Genomic DNA, 16,508 nt, shown 5'->3' with positions numbered 1-16,508 from the left:
TCATTGTAAGGTTGGTATGGTGAAGCACTCCAACATGACAAATTTTTGTTGTTTTGTTTCAGTACTGATACAAGAGGTCACTGTATGTGAGGTAGTTTCGCACAGAATTTCCACCATTTAAGATTTTCAGTTGTATCCTTCCTTTTGAATTACTACAGTATAATACATTCTCAGTTTGTCACATCATATGTGGCTAAAATCTTGATCTTTCACTGAAATGCTCCACCATTTTCTTCAGGAACAAATGTCTATGGAGGTGACCACTAACAGTCCACAGAGGGTTTGTGATCAGTCAGCATACGTCGTCATTACGTAATGCTACCAGCGATTGTGGCCCATCTCTGCTCTGGTGACGTAAACAATTCAGCACATTTCTCTGCATCTTCTTGGCCTCCAGAGCCCTTCCCATGCAATATTGAGATTACAGCTGCTGCTTCTTTAATACCTGAAGCCCTGTACATAGAAGTGTTGCACAAGACATTACTTTCATCAAACATTATTCTGCCTTTATTTGTGTGGATGTGTTGAAAACTGCAGATTTCTCAAGTTCTCGTATTTCATGTGCCTCTGCTGTTTAGCACAGTGGTCAATATCTGTACAGATACCCTGAGCAATGCAGTTGCTTCTGCAATCACAGGGAATCTTATATGCCACGGACCCTGAGATGGTCACCATCCCTAGGCGAGTGCAGTTTCACCTTTATCTTCTTGTGTGGTGGAAAATGTTCTTATGCCTATTCTTCCCAGGAACCTAATGATTTTGCTAGATGTTGCACTACAGAAAGAAAGAATTACAATGGATACATCATTGCAATGGTGTTCAATATTTTTGCATTTTAGTTTCTCGGAGGGTGCTAACTCAAACCCTGCAGCCCTTCTTACACAATAAGTAATTCAGATAATTAATCTCATTATCCAAGTGATTCTTGTACAGACAGTTGTACCTCTATATAGTAATGTATTTTAAATAGCTCATTTCTCGGCTGGGTGATGGAAACCCTATGCAGTGAGGTATAAATCAGTGTGCACAGTCTTGCGATATACGGAGAGACTGAGCCATCCGTCTGATATTGTTTCACTGAAAACACCTAAAATTGGCAGCTCTGCTCATCTCTCTGACTCGACATAAAACCAGATGTAAGGAGGCACACTTATTGTGTGATCGATACAACTTCTCCAGAGTTTTTGTGCCGTGCAGCCGGCGCACAAATGTGACATTGATGTACCTGACACACTCGTATCAATATACAGTGTTTCCATAAGGGTATGCAAAATTTTAACAGGACATAGAGGATGCTCCACTGAACAATTTGAGATAGGGAACCTGGGGGGTGGAGAAGCAACCTTAAGGAGATAATAGGAGTAAAATGACATTACCGTGTACTTTTTTTATTTACATTACTTCGCAAATACCATCATCGACACAACGAACACACTATCTGTACTGCATCTTATAAAATGTGCTGAAACTGACGGCCACCAACCTCAATGTAAGCACGACATCAGCGAACGAGATTCTGATGCACCCTGGCAAATATCCCTCACGTGTTTCGAATCACACTATAGGCAGCTACAATCCTGGAATTGTAATTCCATCTTCGTATCCACTGGGTCTAATACATGAGTGACTGTACATATGCCCATAGCAAATAATCGAGAGCATTCAGGTGAGGTGACCTCCCCTTCCAATCCAGCGACCAGGAAACAATGTACCGGTACTGCTCCATCATATTGTACTGTACATCTCTGAATAGCACTGAGTAACGAACGGTTCTGTCGTCAATGCGTAGCGTATTCTCTCGTGGGACAATGTAAATACAATACGGCAGAGTCACCTTATGAACAAGGAAAGTAAATAAAACCTGCATCACGACTTCCCGGTAATGAGGCTCGTACTCCTATTTCCTTGCAGAAAACAGAGAACATATGTGCAAATAAACAGCACAGTACGTGTAAACTTTTCCATATGTTAGTTATAAATAAGCTGGAAAACAGTAATGTTAGACAAAGCAGTGGACAAGTTTACTTCCATATCTCCTTAAGCTGGCCTCTCCAACCTCAGTTCCCTATCTCATTCTCTACATCCTGTTTAATTTTTGCATGCTGTTATGGAAACACCCTGTATGGTAATTAGTGTCAGTGAAGAGATTTCTGGTGTCTGGAGTTTCCTCGGCACATCACGAGAGGGCACAACTTTTGCACGTGCTAGTTTCGAGACGGTGCACGTGTGTAGTACTAGAGTTGGGCTTTACAAGTACACTGACTGTGGAGTCTCCTAGCAGTAGGAGTATGTCAACACAGGCCATGCACAGTGACAATCGCCAACTTGAGACTGCGGTGGGTTTCTCAGTTTGGAGCTGGCTATGTGACTGGTAATCACATATAAGTTTTTTTGGTTCTTTTATGGCACTTCCATAGCTGGTCTGTAACATTTTATTGTGGCAGGTTTTGACTCTGCCACAAAAGTAGTTCACTGACACGTACCAGTTGCGTCGTCGTCGTCATGATCGTATAATGGGAGTTAATGATTAGCTTCAGTCTGCTGAGTTACATATTAAAGAGGTTTAGTTGTCCCAAAGCGAGTGAACGTACTACTTGCACAGGTAAGTCTTGATAGTGCTAAAACGAGATCAGCTCCCTCATCATTTTCATACCGATAAACATTAGTTCTGTGTTTGATGTTTAGAAATCAGGTACCAACTATTATGGAACAAAATGTTAAATTTATACTTTTATTTGACATTCCAATGGGAGTGCCAACAGCAGCTTGTGCATTGGTATGATTTAATTTAATCTGTAAATACTGCACCCCTGGGTGGGATCTTGTTTGTTTTGAAGTGGCTGATGTGGCCGTCGACTAGCTTATTATCACGGTCCCTTTTGTGGATGATCATTGCCACTGGGTCTGAATTTATGAGGGTGAATCAAATATAAACCAGAACTTTCGTTTTACGTTACTTTTTGTACATAGAAAGTGGAAAAATCTCTGCTCGTTATTGCTTTCATTTCCAGTGATTGTTCTCCACAGCTAGAATGTTGTTGTACTTTTTCTTTAGTTAGAATCACAATTTCAGAGCAAGAGGTACCATCAACTATTATGCAATGTATTATACACAAGTTTTTCACAACAGATAGCATAAAGCCAGCTGAAATTTTAAAAAGATTTGAGGCATAGTTTAAGAAAAACACCCTGAGAAAGACTCAAGTGTACCCATGTCACAAACAGTTTTCAGGATGACGACAAACAGTTGAGAATTCAGCTCATCAACATTGCCTGAGGACCAGCAAGACTGAGAAGTACATTCACATTGTTAGCCAGGTTATTGAAGACTATCACTGAATCCCAGTTGCTGAAATTGCTATTTAGGTTGGCATAAGCTACAGTAGTGCTCAGGAGACCATTACTGACAAGCTCAGTTTTCGGAAAGTGTCTGAGACATGGATGCCTCCCTTCTCACAACCGAGTAAATATGTCCTTGGTTAGAGGTGTGCAAACAGTTACTGACAGGCTGCCAAACTAAAGTGGAGAATTGTAGCACCAGAATGTGTCCTGAGATGAGACGTTGTTACACCATTACACCCCAGAAATGAAAAAAAAAAGCAGCACAGAATGGTGCAAAAAGGATGACTCTGTACCTGTCAGCAAAAACCGTCTCTTCACAGGGAACGTTCCTTCAACAGTCTTTTTTTGACTGATTTTCACCATGCTGGACACTGCATACTATTGGCAATTTTTGGACAAAACAAAATATGATTACAGTCAGAAAAGGCACACATTTGCAATCTACGACGTGATCACACTTCGTGACAATGTTCGACCCCACACAGCTGCCTGAACTCAACAAAAATTTCAGGTACTGTTCTAGACCACACAGAACATTCCCCCTACAGTGCGGACTTATCATGCTGTGATTTTCATTTATTTGGACCACTAAAGGAAGCAATCGGAGAACACAGAAAATCAGAAGGTGGTGTTGGAATCTGTTCCACTTCCTGACCCATATAATTATTACAAGGTGGTTTGCAAATTCACGTGTTTTTATCATACTGGATCTTAGCCGAGCCTGTTACCAGATAGCCCTCACTGATAATTTCAACAGCCTTTAACAGAGTTTTACACAAAATAAAATATTTTAGGATTTAACACAGTTTCCTTTGGCTTGTCCACTGGTGTGGCAGTATTGTTTCGCCTTTTACTTTCGGTTTTAGGGGATATAAATTTTAAGTTTGAGTACAATTACTTAAAACAATGTCGTCATTTATAATGCAACATTTGCTAAACATTCAGAGCATATAGTTTTACCTATGACTGAAGCTCTTCTTACCAACAATGTTACCTCTGACATCTAACACATACCTGTTTACTCCACAGTATTATGTAAAGTAATTTAAAAATCTTGCAAGTAGCGCACCTTGAGAACAGCTGACAGGTTGTTAACAGAAATATTTGAACAATAATTAATAATATCTTGGTTGCATAGCCAAATGGTGATGAAATAATAATGTGTGTCAGTATTTTGCAGCTTATTAAAGCTAACTGCTCGGTATTATTCACATTCTTCCTAACCACCCAGAATCCCAAACCCTGATCTGGTTCAAATTCACTGATGCCATCTACATGGTCTGGACCAAGGGTGACAATTCCATAGCCACATTCATCCAGAACCCCCAACACCTCCTTCCCATTCATTTCACCTGCTCCACTTCAACGCAAGAACCCACCTTCCTCAACGTTGCCCACCTCAAAGACAGCTACGTCAGTACCTTCAACCACATCAAACCTACCGACCACCAACAATATCTTCACTTTGACAACTGTCACCCATTCAACATTAAGAACTCCCTAGCCTACACACCTATGGTCATCACATCTGTAGTGATGAGCAGCGTTCTCCAAATATGCCTAGGGTCACACTAAGGCCTTCACTGACTGAAATTACGAGGTTTGGAACTTTAATAGTGGCAACTATTTATTTACAGCTCATACAAAATAGATACAAGTTTCAAAGTTTTGCTGACCTTCAAAGTAGTCACCAGCATTGTGTATAACCCGTTGCCAGCAATGTGGAAGTAGTAGGATACTCTTAGCAGTGCCAGTTGTGTTGACAGTTCAAGCAGTGCTATATATTGCCCGACAATTTTGTAGCAGTTCTGAAGAGAATGCCGTGAAGTTTAGAAATCGAGTTGAACTAATAACGGCTTAAGTCAGGGAAGTGCAGTAGGTAGTATAGCACTTAGCAGCCCCATCAGTCAAACAAATCAGTAACAGGATGATATTTCACTCTGCAGCGGAGTGTGCACTGATATGAAACTTCCTGGCAGATTAAAACTGTGTCCCGGGCCGAGACTCGAACTTGGGACCTTTGCCTTTCGCAGGCAAGTGCTCTACCAACTGAGCTACCCAAGCACGACTCACGCCTCGTCCTCACAGTTTTACTTCTGCCAGTACCTCGTCTCCTACCTTCCAAACTTTACAGAAGCTCTCCTGCGAAGTGAGAGCTTCTGTAAAGTTTGGAAGGTACGAGACAAGGTACTGGCAGAAGTAAAACTGTGAGGACGGGGTGTGAGTCGTGCTTGGGTAGCTCAGTTGGTCGAGCACTTGCCTGCGAAAGGCAAAGGTCCCAAGTTCCAGTCTCGGTCCGGCACACAGTTTTAATCTGCCAGGATGTTTCAAATCAGTAACAGCTTGCACTGTACTTGATTGAGCATTGTCCTGCAAAATGATTGTCAGGTCCTGCAGAAAGTGTCATCACTTCTGTCTCTATGCTGTTCATTTTTGGAACACAACCTACGACCAGCTTAGAGACAGAAGTGAACAGCAAGGCACCTTGGGACACATTTGAAGTTACTTTTGCTTCCCTTTATCCTAGATAACCTGCTGCATCCTGGCAACTCAGTCACAAAATTTACTCGATACCTTGCGCAGCCGTATTTTTGATAGTAAGTCTTGACAAGGTACCAAGTCAAACACTTTTCAGAAGTCAAGAGATAACACACCTACCTGACTGCCTGGTTTTGTGACTTTCCTAATATAATGTGAAAAAAAGTGACAGTTGGATTTTGCTTTTGGAATTCACACAAGTTGGCATGGAGGAGCTCATTCTGTTCAACATATATCATTACATTTGAGCTCAGAATGTGTTCTATGATGCTACAGCAGATAGCTGTCACTTATATTGGATGTCACTTATGTGGCTCTCTTATGTTATCCTTCAAATCACTGAGCACAGATTTTGGTGCAAACAATCTATGGTATGTGGTTAAAATGGAAGTTAACTCATCTGCAAATTGTGTACAGAATCTGACAAGGATTACATTGAGCCCTGGAGCCTTGTTTAATTTTAGCTATTTTCTCTATAACTCAATGTTACACCACACACACACACACACACACACACACACACACACACACACAGTGAAATCAATGTTATAAGTGCCACTGGCTAGAGGGTGAGTCGAAACTCTTAATCACTCATTTCCAGTAATGCAGTGTCAACTGGCTTCATGCTTTACAATACCTCAAGTGTCACTCAGCAATGACTACAGAAACGTGTAGCTTATTAGGAGCTGCAGCACCTTTCAACTCCCTATGCACACTCTTTGTACTTGCTAGAGTAATGGAAGCACTCTGGAACTCGTGCACAATTCCTTCCACAGATTTCATCTGACTACCTATAAGCTCCCTCCGCAATGCTTGATGGTCCATCTGTCAGTACATGAGGTCAGCTTGGTCTTGCTTCAGCTGTGGTTTTTACTTAATGTTTCCACCACACAATTACATTGCTGCCAGTCCACTAGAGCAGCTTTAGAAGGGTTGAAATACTTCCAATTTAGATTTTCGGATTTGTTACTCAGGTGACATCCAGTGACTAGTACCGTATTTACTCGAATCTAAGCCGCACTCTAATCTAAGCCGCACCTGCGAAATGAGACTCGAAATCAAGGAAAAAAAATTTTCCCGAATCTAAGCCGCACCTGAAATTCGAGACTCAAAATTCCAAGGGAGAGAAGAGTTTTAGGCCGCACATCCAAATCGAAACAAAGTTGGTCCATTGTAATACAATTTAGGTCGAATGAATGACGATACAGCTACAGTAGTTTGGTTCGAGTTTTAAGCTTAGCAGTTAAGCTTTACCATGTAGCCATTGCTATGTGTCAGGTGCTCAGTCCGTATTTATACAGGTACCATTCCTTTATCAAGTGCTTCGTCTGGTTTGAATTGATTGCTTATTTTACTTTGATCTGGCAAGTGCCGTTCTCTTTGTTATAGGTGTTCACGTCATTCTAAGCTGAAAATGCATTACTGTACTGTGTCATGCATTGTTTGTCGCATTCTGATAATGAGTGTTTACGACCTGCCGCCGCTCGCGGCATGGCTTGCTTTTGTGCGCGCAACCGCCGCTTAAAAAAGAGGAATCGTCTCATTAGCGGAACAATGGCAAGAGACTGCTTGCTATTTGCTGTTACTTACACTGGTGCATTCTTTGATAATGATCAATAAGAACCAAATAATAGACTGCGTATGATAGAAGATGTTCTGAACGAGAGTTTAGCGAAAATTTTTCTCCGGTTGAAAACCTTTGCAGGCCTCTGTAGTATATTACATTCTGTACAGAAATTAGTCATCTTAGATTTAAAAATCTTGTCAATTGCCGTGCTTCATTTCTGACTGTATCACTATTAGGCGTAAGAACAATACGAATATAAACATGACATGATATGTGTATTATTCCGTGTTTGCTGTTGTCTCACTCTAGTTTTGTAGTTTATTAGGCAGACAGGATTTAAATGAGATAGCAGCAAACACGAAAGAATACATGGCAAAATGTTTATATTCGTATTATTCTTATGGTGAAGAGAATACTGCATATGATTCACAATTCATAAAAGTTCTTATTAGCAATGATCTCTTGTCCCAGGTAGGAAAAAATTCAGACAAACAAACTTGCCAGTCGGATTTTCGTAGTACGCTGAAATGCTGCTACATTCGAAGATGAACAATACGGAATTTGTATTTACTTCGTTGGATAATGTATGAAAATGCAGTGGTCGAAACTCGGGGCGGTGAAAAAAAGCTCGTCTTCCACTTTTTTTTTTTTAATTTACTGACGCAGGGGTTTTGTCGCCAGTATTTATCTTTGTGCCTGCAAAGTATACCTGTGTAGCGCTACATAATTCGACGGAAGAAGTTAGTTGTGGCGGCACCAACCAACATTTTTCAGAACTGCCGCTTACTTTGCACTCGATTCTAAGCCGCAGGCGGGTTTCTGGATTACAAAAACTGGAAAAAAAGTGCGGCTTAGATTCGAGTAAATATGGTAGACATGCAAAGTCAGTGAGTTCTCCTGACTGGCCCATTCTGCTTTTGCTGCTCTAAAGACAACTTAATACTCCCCATCCTTTTATACTGGAGGGTTTGCCTCTCACGACATCTAGTGGTCAATTCCACATTACATAAGAGTGTCTGGATACTTTTGATCAGAATTCAACATTTCTACTCTTGTTTTGCTACCCTTAATTTCAGTTCCTGTGGCATCCATCAGTACTACACACTTACTTTGGTGCCACTGGCAGTCTTTATCTATGACCACATTTTCTTTGAGTTCTGTTAGAAATCTTGTCTGAAATGGTCCAGTAAGATTCTCCCACAGCAGTCAATAAAGGCTTCTCTCTTGATCCGCAAATGTATTGCACTCAGGATATTGCTTATTGTTCAGAAGTCGCTGTTTCTTTACAAGTCTTTTGATGGCTGCATACCATGAGGGGTAATTCCCATCATGGATGCTACTTCTACATACACATATATCAAGTGCATAGTCAGTTATTCCTTTTACCGTGAGACTCAGATCTTCTACGTGCTCCTGCCCAAATAAAGTTTCTCTTTGAGATGCAACATGATTGCCTTTTTACACAGCTTACTGACATAAATATCTTTCTACTTATTTTAGCTGCACTCTGATAATCATTATTGCTATAACTGCCTCATGGAACTGATATCAGTTTTCATGTGAACATCATGAAAGAGGTCAGGTTCATATGTTGCCATTAGGTTTAATATATTTCTATCCTGAATTGTTTGTTCTAGGTAGTTTTCAGAGAAGGTATTTAGTAATGTTTTGTAGGATCTCTTGTCATGCCAATGACTTTCAGAACCACAAATATCCTAATTTATTATTGCTATCAATATAATAGAGGGAAACATTCCACGTGGGAAAAATTATATATAAAAACAAAGATGAGGTGACTTACCGAACGAAAGCGCTGGCAGGTCGATAGACACACAAACAAACACAAACATACACACAAAATTCAAGCTTTCGCAACAAACTGTTGCCTCATCAGGAAAGAGGGAAGGAGAGGGGAAGACGAAAGGAAGTGGGTTTTAAGGGAGAGGGTAAGGAGTCATTCCAATCCCGGGAGCGGAAAGACTTACCTTAGGGGGAAAAAAGGACAGGTATACACTCGCACTCACGCACATATCCATCCACACATACAGACACAAGCAGACATATTTAAAAGACAAAGAGTTTGGGCAGAGATGTCTGTCGAGGCAGAAGTGTAGAGGCAAAGAAGTTGTTGAAAGACAGGTGAGGTATGAGTGGCGGCAACTTGAAATTAGCGGAGATTGAGGCCTGGCGGGTGACGAGAAGAGAGGATATACTGAAGGGCAAGTTCCCATCTCCGGAGTTCGGATAGGTTGGTGTTGGTGGGAAGTATCCAGATAACCCGGATGGTGTAACACTGTGCCAAGATGTGCTGGCTGTGCACCAAGGCATGTTTAGCCACAGGGTGATCCTCATTACCAACAAACACTGTCTGCCTGTGTCCATTCATGCGAATGGACAGTTTGTTGCTGGTCATTCCCACATAGAATGCATCACAGTGTAGGCAGGTCAGTTGGTAAATCACGTGGGTGCTTTCACACGTGGTTCTGCCTTTGATCGTGTACACCTTCCGGGTTACAGGACTGGAGTAGGTGGTGGTGGGAGGGTGCATGGGACAGGTTTTGCATCGGGGGCGGTTACAAGGATAGGAGCCAGAGGGTAGGGAAGGTGGTTTGGGGATTTCATAGGGATGAACTAACAGGTTACGAAGGTTAGGTGGGCGGCGGAAAGACACTCTTGGCGGAGTGGGGAGGATTTCATGAAGGATGGATCTCATTTCAGGGCAGGATTTGAGGAAGTCGTATCCCTGCTGGAGAGCCACATTCAGAGTCTGGTCCAGTCCGGGAAAGTATCCTGTCACAAGTGGGGCACTTTTGTGGTTCTTCTGTGGGGGATTCTGGGTTTGAGGGGATGAGGAAATGGCTCTGGTTATTTGCTTCTGTACCAGGTCGGGAGGGTAGTTGCGGGATGCGAAAGCTGTTGTCAGGTTGTTGGTGTAATGATTCAGGGATTCCGGACTGGAGCAGATTCGTTTGCCACGAAGACCTAGGCTGTAGGGAAGGGACCGTTTGATGTGGAATGGGTGGCAGCTGTCATAATGGAGGTACTGTTGCTTGTTGGTGGGTTTGATGTGGACGGACGTGTGAAGTTGGCCATTGGACAGGTGGAGGTCAACGTCAAGGAAAGTGGCATGGGATTTGGAGTAGGACCAGGTGAATCTGATGGAACCAAAGGAGTTGAGGTTGGAGAGGAAATTCTGGAGTTCTTCTTCACTGTGAGTCCAGATCATGAAGATGTCATCAATAAATCTGTACCAAACTTTGGGTTGGCAGACTTGGGTAACCAAGAAGGCTTCCTCTAAGCGACCCATGAATAGGTTAGCGTACGAGGGGGCCATCCTGGTACCCATGGCTGTTCCCTTTAATTGTTGGTATGTCTGGCCTTCAAAAGTGAAGAAGTTGTGGGTCAGGATGAAGCTGGCTAAGGTAATGAGGAAAGAGGTTTTAGGTAGGGTGGCAGGTGATCGGCGTGAAAGGAAATGCTCCATCGCAGCGAGGCCCTGGACGTGCGGAATATTTGTGTATAAGGACGTGGCATCAATGGTTACAAGGATGGTTTCCGGGGGTAACAGATTGGGTAAGGATTCCAGGCGTTCAAGGAAGTGGTTGGTGTCTTTGATGAAGGATGGGAGACTGTATGTAATGGGTTGAAGGTGTTGATCTACGTAGGCAGAGATACGTTCTGTGGGGGCTTGGTAACCAGCTACAATGGGGCGGCCGGGATGATTGGGTTTGTGGATTTTAGGAAGAAGGTAGAAGGTAGGGGTGCGGGGTGTCGGTGGGGTCAGGAGGTTGATGGAGTCAGGTGAAAGGTTTTGCAGGGGGCCTAAGGTTCTGAGGATTCCTTGAAGCTCCGCCTGGACATCGGGGATGGGGTTACCTTGGCAAACTTTGTATGTGGTGTTGTCTGAAAGCTGACGCAGTCCCTCAGCCACATACTCCCGACGATCAAGTACCACGGTCACCTGACTCCATCAACCTCCTGACCCCACCGACACCCCGCACCCCTAACTTATTCCTAAAATCCACAAACCCAATCATCCCGGCCGCCCCATTGTAGCTGGTTATCTGGTTATCAGGATACTTCCCACCAACACCAACCTATCCGAACTTCGGAGATGGGAACTTGCCCTTCAGTATATCCTCTCTTCTCATCATCCGCCAGGCCTCAATCTCCGCTAATTTCAAGTTGCCGCCACTCATACCTCACCTGTCTTTCAACAACTTCTTTGCCTCTACACTTCTGCCTCGACTGACATCTCTGCCCAAACTCTTTGTCTTTTAAATATGTCTGCTTGTGTCTGTATGTGTGGATGGATATGTGCGCGAGTGCGAGTGTATACCTGTCCTTTTTTCCCCCCTAAGGTAAGTCTTTCCGCTCCCGGGATTGGAATGACTCCTTACCCTCTCCCTTAAAACCCACTTCCATTCGTCTTCCCCTCTCCTTCCCTCTTTCCTGATGAGGCAACAGTTTGTTGCGAAAGCTTGAATTTTGTGTGTATGTTTGTGTTTGTTTGTGTGTCTATCGACCTGCCAGCGGTTTCGTTCGGTAAGTCACCTCATCCTAATTTATTATTGGATAGTTAACTTCTAATCTGGTGATGACAATAAGATTGGGAAACATGGCTTCTAGCGAAAGTTGTCTAAAGTTGATAATTACACCACCTCCATTTCCCTTTAGCCTATGCTATCAATATATGTTTAAATTTCCCATAAAAATCTAACTGCTGTCAACTTCAGATTTTAAAGAGCTTTGTGTGCCAAGTACGAGGGTTGGAATTTGAATAGTGGCAACTATTTATTTACAGCTCGTACAAAGTTTTACTGACCTTCAAAGTAGTCACCAGCATTGTGTATAACCCACCGCCAGCGATGTGGAAGTCGTAGGATACTCTTAGTAGTGCCAGTTGTGTTGACAGTTCGAGCGTCGCAGTCTATTGCCCGATGATTTTGTAGCAGTTTTGAAGCTAATGCCATGAAGTGTTTCCTTAAGTTTAGGGATCGAGCTAAACTCACAATGGCTTAAGTCAGGGGAGTGCAGCAGGTGGTATAGCACTTAGCAGACTCATCAGTCAAACAAATCAGTAACAGCTTGCACTGTACCCTTGAGAATTGTCCTGCAAAATGATGGTCAGGTCCTGCAGAAAGTGTCATCACTTCTGTCTCTTAAGCTGATCGTAGGTTGTACTCCAAAAATGAACAGCGTAGAGACAGACGTGATGACACTTTCTGTGGGACCTGACCATCATTTTGCAGGACAATGCTCAAGCTCAAGCTGTTACTGATTCGTTTGACTGATGAGGCTGCTAAGTGCTATACCACCTACTGCACTCCCCTGACTTAAGCCGTTGTTGAGTTCAACTCGATTTCTAAACCGAAGGAAACACTTCATGGCATTCGCTTCAGAACTGCTTCAAAATTGTCGGGCTATAGACAGCAACGCTCGAACTGTCAACACAACTGGCACTGCTAAGAGTATCCTACAACTTCCACATCGCTGGCAATGGGTTATACACAATGCATGTGACTACTTTGAAGGTCAGTAAGACTTTGAAACACGTATCTATTTTTTATGAGCTGTGAAATAATAGTTGCCACCTTCGTATTATGTGATCTTTACTGCTTCTTAGGAGTGCTTCAAACTCTGGCACTCTGTAGTGAGTACTTTGGCAGTTAACCAACAGTATTTTAATATTCTCATTTGTGGGGTGGGGGGTGCATTTCTTTGAAGCTTACCTTAAAAGTTATGGGTTTCCTACAGCTAGCACAAAGAGGATCACGCACAAAACCACATAATGTGAAAAATCCTTGTGTGCACACCACATGCAGTTTGCTTCCTGGGCAGCAACCTCTGACATGTTGTGTATCCCCGACCCACATTGGATGAACCTACAGTTCTCAAACCTGTGGAGCAAATCTGAAAATACGCAGCCTTGTTCATCACAGAACCTTCACATTCTCTGTTCGAGCCTTCCACTGACTCAGAATCAGGGGGCCATAATCAGTTCGGGAAACAGTGCTGGAGACTGTGAGCTTGGTTGGAACTCACAGAGAAACACTATTATTTTCCATCTTCTCTGTGTGTCACCAGAACAATTTGATGACAGACACCATCTGCTCCAACGTGTGCCACAATCTGCAGTTTGTTCCTCCCCATTCCTTCACGAATGCTGGAATAGCCCCTTCAACACATCGACCAAGACCTCCAGTTGTACACACAGAGTACACAAAATGTTATATCCTCCAGCACTTGCTTCCATGCCCCTGATACTGGCAGCTCCGGCACTGCCCCACAGCGTGAGAAACTCCTACCCGTCCCTCGTCACGCCGGCTAGCAGGCGCAAGTAGTATTGGCTACCCGCCAGATGATTCTACTGCAGGGGTTCGGTATACCTGCAACCTGCTCCTAACAGTTCCACCTTTCTGCAGTCTGCCAGTGCAGTGTGAATGCTTATGCTACGGCTCAGCTGTTAGGACACTCTCATGTTACTGTCCGTCTGCCACTGCCCACCCAACCTCCTTTGAGCAAGCACGCCAGTTGGAACAGCCCTAACAGTTATTGTTATTTAATGCACATCACAACAACCTATGACTGCCAGACACCTCCCTCTCAATAGGGGGCACAGCAGGTTTCTCAAAAAGTGAAGTGTGTCTCACTAGCACAATTTCTGTGGAGGACAGCAGATTGACTTCGTCTGTTATGGGGCCGAGTCATCCTCAGTTTGCACATATTCTGTTCAGGGTTTCTATGCCTGCCTCACACACACCACTCTGTGGTGTAGAGCCCATACTTCCTGCAGAGCAGACAGCATCCACAGAAGAGGACAATACCTCAGTAGCTCCACTACCCAACTCGGAATTTTGCCTGACACGAGCATTTGAAGCTGCTTCCGATCACTTGGAGCAATTTCCAGCTGCTTACAAGCAGCAATGAACTCATCCCGTGCCTGAGGATAGTATTCACAGTTTGTGCGTTCTTACTGGTGTCACACTTTTGTGAACGCTAAAAAATTAACTTAAAATTAGCTTCGCTGATTTTGTTTTAGATTCAGGATGTGTTTAGTTATGAGGAGTGCAAGTTCCCCTAATATCTGAAACTACAATACACTGACAACAGTTTCTGTAAGTAGTGAAAGAAAACTTGGGATAAAGTTTACATATTTCTTGAAGACATATTTGTTTCTCGAAGTTTTTTCTTGGTTACACTCACTAACAAACTCTCGTAACAATGTCAAAAATGTTAATATGCAACATATATTGACAACATTAATTACTATCAAAGTGGGAAAGTGAATGAAATGACTGTTCCGGAATGCGAAGGCTGTTGCCAAGTTTTTAAAATGCACAAATTAAGTTTACAATCGATGATGTAAAATAAATTTTGCATGTTTAGTTTAGTTTAATTTTTTTAAATCCATTTCATCAGAAGCGAATCAATAGCAATATAGTATAACAAATCTGAGTAGGTTTTTAAGGCTGATTACTAAGGTTTATATTATTTATAGTCTGCTGGGTGGAAGGGAGTTTCACACATACCTAATTTAAAACATTATCAACAGAAAAAGAAATATGGGCAAACATACTTTGTGCTTGTGTTGAGCACAACAATCCTACTACTTAAGTACCATACAAATTCTGGTGTGCCGCATTGACTCCATGCAGTCTTCCAGCATATGATTGCCCCCAGTCCATCCTTGTCCATTAGGGGCTAATGTGGTGAAGTGTTGCTGCCACCACGCAATTGTTTGTCAGCCAAGTAATATTAAAGGTGAAGGAAAATTGGGGATAGAGCACACTGGCAGGAAATTGTTTGCGGATATTTTACAGGAATCATTCTGGCATTTAGGAAAACTGTGGAATACTTTGTCTGGACAACTGGAGTGAAACAACTAACACCAGAGGTAGCTTTGGGAGCATAATTAATTACAATATTAATATACTAATACTGAAAATACTTACATTTAAATGCAATCTTTTCACTGACAGCAACCGAATTGGAACTGACATCCGCTATCTCGACTTTAGAAGCGTCGTACACTCGGCAGAAGTAAGGTGAACCTCTCACTGCCCTCGCACCGTGCGTGACATCGATTTTGTATGTCCCTGGGGCAAAGAAGTGCTGGCTATTTCCACAAGAAATATTCATGAAGTAGATGATATTGTCATTAGGACAAAATATCAGTAACAAATGTGATGTTAGATGCTCACATTATATATGCAAACATGAAAACAAAAAGCAAGACGATCATAACACTTCAAATGAAAGTATGAAAACAACCAACACAAATAAAAAATATACTGTTTCATCTCGTCTACAAACCTGCAGTAACAGCTGTGAACTCAGCAAGCAGGTTCCCATCCTTTTGTTGATAGCACCTGACTGGAACCGCTGTACCGAGTGGACCTGTGATCACCACATCAAACTCCTTTGCTGGATGGCCAAGTGTTTCGATCACAAATGTAGTAACTTTGCCTGCTTGTGATTGATATAAGCCAAGTCCTGTGGCTATTACATCTTGACCTACAGCTGGATTTTTCACAGGCACTTCAAATGGGCAGCCTGTAATATATTATGAAGTTAACTGTCCATTACTAGCCATACGAATGACATGCAAGACAAAACTGTTAGAGCAGAGTTTAAATATGTCTTTCCTTAAACTGAGCTCTTTTTTCTTTCTTTTTACTTTTTAATCACAATATTAGTTTGACTGTAAATTGATTTGAACAATGACACACTAATTTTTTACTCCTACCTATATGAATGTAGTGGAAAGAAACAATACAATTGTGTCATTTATAAAATTACAAAAAAGATGTGTTCCAAATAACTTCACGTGTCCTGAACAATCAGTCCTTGTTGAACAGTAGACCATTTGTGACTCTATTGAACAAATTAAGACAACACATTTCTTCAGCACATTTAACAGGCAACAGTCTCTTGCCACATGGCTGCCTCTCCACTACATTATGGCACCTACTGGGGAAACGAGGGCCCTACCATCGCCGGACACAGCCGGCAAAATGTTGCATTTGCAAAGCCGCGTGACACCCGCTAGGCCACAGTA

At 42.5% G+C, this 16,508-nt stretch overlaps 1 protein-coding gene across 1 annotated transcript in view; it reads right to left on the bottom strand.

The window, feature by feature from the left end:
- The window catches only part of LOC126456767 (filamin-A), an 885,319-nt gene that overhangs the window by 78,969 nt on the left and 789,842 nt on the right, over positions 1 to 16,508 (bottom strand). Inside the window, exons 39-40 of the mRNA XM_050092525.1 lie at positions 15,764 to 16,003; positions 15,403 to 15,546 (exon numbers count right to left, since the gene is read on the bottom strand). Coding sequence (XP_049948482.1) covers positions 15,403 to 15,546; positions 15,764 to 16,003 — 384 coding nt within the window. The remainder of the gene's footprint in view (positions 1 to 15,402; positions 15,547 to 15,763; positions 16,004 to 16,508) is intronic.

The sequence above is a fragment of the Schistocerca serialis genome, chromosome 2 (assembly GCF_023864345.2).
Source record: "Schistocerca serialis cubense isolate TAMUIC-IGC-003099 chromosome 2, iqSchSeri2.2, whole genome shotgun sequence".
In the NCBI taxonomy this organism is placed as follows: domain Eukaryota; kingdom Metazoa; phylum Arthropoda; class Insecta; order Orthoptera; family Acrididae; genus Schistocerca; species Schistocerca serialis.
Note: the sequence above shows the minus strand (reverse complement) of the source record. Positions and strands in the feature narration are given on the sequence as shown.